General features: G+C 41.5%; 1 protein-coding gene and 1 pseudogene across 1 annotated transcript; both read left to right on the plus strand.

Annotated features, from left to right (window-relative positions):
* Nucleotides 1–268: 268 nt before the first annotated feature.
* LOC105035919 (agamous-like MADS-box protein AGL62) lies at nucleotides 269–949 on the plus strand. The gene has a single exon (XM_010911632.1). The coding sequence runs from the start codon at nucleotides 269–271 to the stop codon at nucleotides 947–949; it is 681 nt and encodes a 226-aa protein (XP_010909934.1).
* Nucleotides 950–1,880: 931 nt separating this feature from the next.
* On the plus strand, nucleotides 1,881–3,543 carry LOC114913373 (agamous-like MADS-box protein AGL61; annotated as a pseudogene).
* Nucleotides 3,544–4,961: the final 1,418 nt, after the last annotated feature.

Here is a 4,961-nt window from a genome sequence, read left to right on the forward strand (position 1 = left end):
CCAAGCGCATATTATAATAAATACATATATTCCACCTAAATCAACGCTAAATTTATATGGTATACATTGCAGTAAATCAATTAACTACGTAAATTTAGGAAACTTTGATATCCCCTCCAACTCTCACTTTGATCTAAACTTTATATGGTATCTTTCCCTCCGCGTTCGTGGCTCTTCCTTACTCTCTTCTTCCTTTCGCTCCTTTCTTCTACCTCTTGCTTGCTCTCTTCTTCTTTTCGCTCTTATTCGTCTTACCACAGCGTGCAATATGGTGAGGAAGCCGAGCATGGGCCGTCAGAAGATCGACATCAAAAGGATTGAGAGTGAGGAGGCCCGCCAGGTGTGCTTCTCGAAGCGCCGCGCCGGGCTCTTCAAGAAGGCCAACGAGCTGTCCATCTTGTGTGGCGCCGAGATCGGTGTCATCGTCTTTTCCCCCGCGGGTAAGCCGTTCTCCTTCGGCCACCCCTCCGTCGACTCCATCATCGACCGCTTCCTCTCTGGCAGCCCCTCCCCTATGACTCTGCCGTCCGCCGACCCCCGCATGCCGGCGGCGCGTGAGATGATGGTCGTCCACGAGTTCAACCAACAGTACACGGTGCTCACGGCCTTGCTGGAGACCGAGAGGAGGAAGAAAGCTGTGCTCGAGGAGGCCGTGAGGGTGAAGCGGGCTGGGGAGGCCGCCTTGTGGGGCGCAAACATTGAGGAACTCGGCCTGGGGGAGCTCGAAAGTCTGTACAATTCCTTTGAGAGGCTGAGGAGGGACGTGGCGATGCGCGCCGACCAGCTCGTCATAGAGGCCGCGCATACTCGCAGCTCCAGCGTCGCTGCGGCAGGTAGTACTGTTCCTCCTCCTCCTCCTGGTGTCAATCTAGGCTTTGGTCGTGGGGTGGAGGGGAGCATGGCGCTTCCTCCTCCCACTTCCTTTGGTTATGGCCGTGGGCCCTTTTAGAGTGGCACGAGTTGTCTGCGTCCAATTAAATAATAATAGAAATCGTCTTGGTTGATGATCTGGTAGCGGTCCTGCTTCCGTTGGCTGGTCTTACTATAACTCGTTATTTTAGAAGAATAATGCATGGGCGTTGGGAACGAACGTAATTTTGTGATTCGTTTGTGGGAGTCCACTTTATGTCTTCAGGGTTCTGACTAGTAGGCTTAATATGGATTGCATGGTCTTTTCTTTTTTTGGTAGTAGATTGCATGGTCTTATTGCTTGTCTACGTTTTACCACAATGTGGTACAATTTGATATGGATCGCGTTCGGATTGAAAAGGACCTCGTTCCATTGATGATCGTCTTTGTTCTTTATTAAATTTCATTGTCCCACTGCATTTGGGTATTGTTGCTCAGATTGATAATGGCTGTTAATCCAAAAGATTTGATTTTGAACTTTTGATGATATAAAATATTTAAGTATAAATTAGTTGTATATTTTTAGAGTACTTAAGAACGCATACCGGAGGCTAAAATAATCTCCAAATAGTCTAATCAAATGAAGAATAGATCTATTTAAAATGCTTTAGTTGAAAAGAATTCAACTCGTATTTTAGAGTTTTGAAGTAAAATAAACCCTAAGTCATAAGATGCCGACCCATCATGAATTATTAGAAGTCCTTCGACCATGCCTAGCTATGAATATAAGAATCTCCATCACTCTAATATTATATAAAATAGTATGCTGTCTAAAGTAGACCAATATTAATGACTCAACATACAAAACAAACATCAAAAAAGAAAAAAAAATAAATAATAGAAAAGAAACATCAAAAGAAAAAAAAAATTAGGACAAAGATTTGTTATGCCTAAAGCTCATCCTAAACTAAACTGGACCCACACATGAAAACTATGATGGGCGATATCTAAACTCGAGAGGTGCATTCACGATGGCTAATGGACATGCAAAAAATGTCTACTCGTAGGAGAGGGGTGTCTAGTAGAGGATGATTAAGTCAGATAGAGTTTAGGAAACAATCGAAGAGAGAAAATGAAGGAGAATAAGAGCGAAGCTTTTCCTCTTTGAAGTCAAGCTTACCTAAGAGTCCTGTCAAGCCGTTAACATAGGGAATCGATTCACTAATTTGTGAATCAAGATTGTTAGTCGTAGATGCTAATTACAGATCATGTATATGTTCTAAAAGTTGTAAAGAAATTTCAAGAATCGTCCGCGTGATCGAACAAGCTAATGGCTCAAGGTCAAGGTCGAGCCAAGGCTTTACGTTGGGTGTATCAATGTTTGTTTAGGTCACTAGGCTTCACTTTCTGTCGATGGCTGAATGCCAACTTTGAGGTTGATAAATTCCAATCCAAAGGTCACCCGGCGTCCAAGATAGTCCCGTCGGATCGTAATTGCAATTTGAGAAGAGAAAGTCGGGTCGGATGGCAAGTAACCTCCACAACAATATGTAATTTTTAATAAAAATATATATGTTACATCTAAATTATTAATCTTGCATGGTATATATTGCATAAATTAATTAACTATGTAAATTTAGGAAAGCCCATGCAATTTGATATCCCCTCTAACTCTATCTCACTGTAAACCAGCACATGGAAATTCCGAACGGAGCTCTCTCCCTCCCCTCTGCCTCCCTCATTTGTTCTTGCTCTTCCTTGTTCTTCTTCCTTTCTCTATCGAAAGCTGAACATGGCCGATCAAGAAGATCGAAAGTGAGGAGGCCTATCAGGTATGCTTCTCGAAGTGCTGCGTCGTGCTCTTCAAGAAGGCCAACGAGCTGTCCATATACTGTGCGATGCCGAGATAGGCGTCATCATCTTCTCCCCCGCCGCAGAGCCGGTCTTAATATTTTTTAGATCTGGAGCCAAATAAAAAAATGAGGCATTCTCTATTAAAAATTAATATATTTTAAATATTAATTATCATTGAAAAATTAATCTACGTGCAATAATTTTCTATAGATATGTTCGTTAAGTAGCATGTAAAATCTATCATTAATTTATTTAATTATTTTTTTTATTATAATATTATAGAAAGTCATCTTTATATTTCATTAAAATATCAATATAGGGTCTGACTTGGGACGATCGTCCAGTTGGATCTACCCCAGGGCCGGCCCTGTCCTGCCAGCTAGTCATTCTCCTTCGGCCACCCCTCTGTCGACTCCATCATCGACCGTTTCCTCTCCGAAAACCCCTCACCTATGACTTTGCCATCCGCCCCCCCCCCTGCATGCCAGCGGCGCGCAAGATGATGGTCGTCCATGTGCTCAACTGCCAGTACATAGATCTCGCGGCCTTGCTGGAGGCCGAAGGAGGAAGAAGGTGGTGCTCGAGGAGGCCGCGATGGTGAAGCGGGCGGGGGAGGTCGCCTTGTGGGAAGCGAACATGGAGGAGCTTGGCCTGTGGGAGCTCGAAAGGCTGCACAAGTCATTTGAGAGGCTGAAGACGGACGTGGCCATGCGTGCCAACCAGCTCGTCATCAAGGCCGCGCATGCTCGGATCTCCAGCATGGCAGCGGCGAGCAGTGCTGCTCCTCGTCGGATCCTCCTCCTTGGAGGTGGGCCTTTCAGAGGACGTCCAATTAATTAGTAATAGAAATCGTCTTAGTTGATAATCTGGCAGCGGTCCTGCTCCTGTTGGTTGGTCTTACTACAACTCGAGATTTTAGAAGAATAAGGCATGGGTGTTGGCAACGAACTTAGTTTTATGTTTTATTTACGGGAGTCCACCTTATGTCTTCTACGGTTTTGACTAGTGGACTTGAATTATGATCATGTCTGTTCTTTATTAAATTCCTGCTCGGACTAATAATGGCCATTAATCCAAAAGTTTTGATTTTGATATGTAAAATATTTGAGCACAAGATTATAAAATATGTATTTTTAGAATATTTAAGGATGCATACAGAATGCTAAAATGATCTCACAATAACCTAATGTTTAAAAGAATTCAACAAGTACTTTTACAGTTTTCATGCAGAGAAAAAGACTCAAGTCATGAGGAACCGGTGTCTAAATGACCATAGGCTTAAATAGAGTCAACCCTAGAACTACACTAGTTGGCTTAGGCATATTGGAAAGACTAGTATGCCTTCCTGAGTCGATCCTAAAATAATCTTAGATGAAAAATAAAAAATAATTAAAAGTAACCATTCTACGAGTCGATCCTAGCAGCCTAAGAGTCAACCCCTATCAAGTACTAGTTGACCTCAAGATCAACCATAGAAAGTGATGAAAATCAATGCTTTCTTGGATTGACATTAGGAGAAGAAAAGCCGAACTTTGAAAATTACAACCGAAGAATGCAAATTACTAATGACCAAATTTCTACAATGAATCCCTGAAGCTTAAAGATAATAGTCCAAAAGGTAGTCCACTGACTTTTATAGAATGAAATTTGACAAACAAATATGATGAATTGCATTACCTTATTAGGGCATATATTCAGTATTTCCAAACCAAAGACTTATACCCAACTAATCTAACAATCCACTAAGTTTTTTAGTCTATACAAACGCCCAACATATAAATCATGTCAAAGAGTAACAAAAATAATTTAAACAAATACTTTAAATGGATCAAGGTAATTAGACCATTAACACAATTTAATCGCACACATTTGGGTGATCACATTATGAGCTACAAGTACTCAAGTTGCATCTATTTTTGAAGATAGATAGTAAATTGGACCTTTGAGGCAGCTTGACTAATGAATTGGCATTCTCTATTCATGCTTGAGGAGCCATGATCAACTATGTTGGACACAACAAAACTAGAGCTTGAGGAGTTTAGGAACTATGTAGCCATGATGATTTATCAAGAAGAAGATAGGAGATGATTGAAGACAGAGAGGTGTAGCTCGATGTACAGGATTTGAAGTTTCTTTTTAGGGCTCGTATGGAAAGGATATGATTGGCCCAAATCCTATAGGATTCAGGAATCCTATGAATTAAAATCCTATTTTCTTTCCTAGCTACTATTTAGGGATTGAATTATAGGATAGATATG

This window comes from Elaeis guineensis, chromosome 1 (genome assembly GCF_000442705.2).
Source record: "Elaeis guineensis isolate ETL-2024a chromosome 1, EG11, whole genome shotgun sequence".
Taxonomy (NCBI): Eukaryota; Viridiplantae; Streptophyta; class Magnoliopsida; order Arecales; family Arecaceae; genus Elaeis; species Elaeis guineensis.

Coding starts and splice junctions, on each gene's coding strand:
- LOC105035919 (XM_010911632.1), top strand. CDS start 269: ATGGTGAGGAAGCCGAGCATGGGCCGTCAGAAGATCGACATCAAAAGG.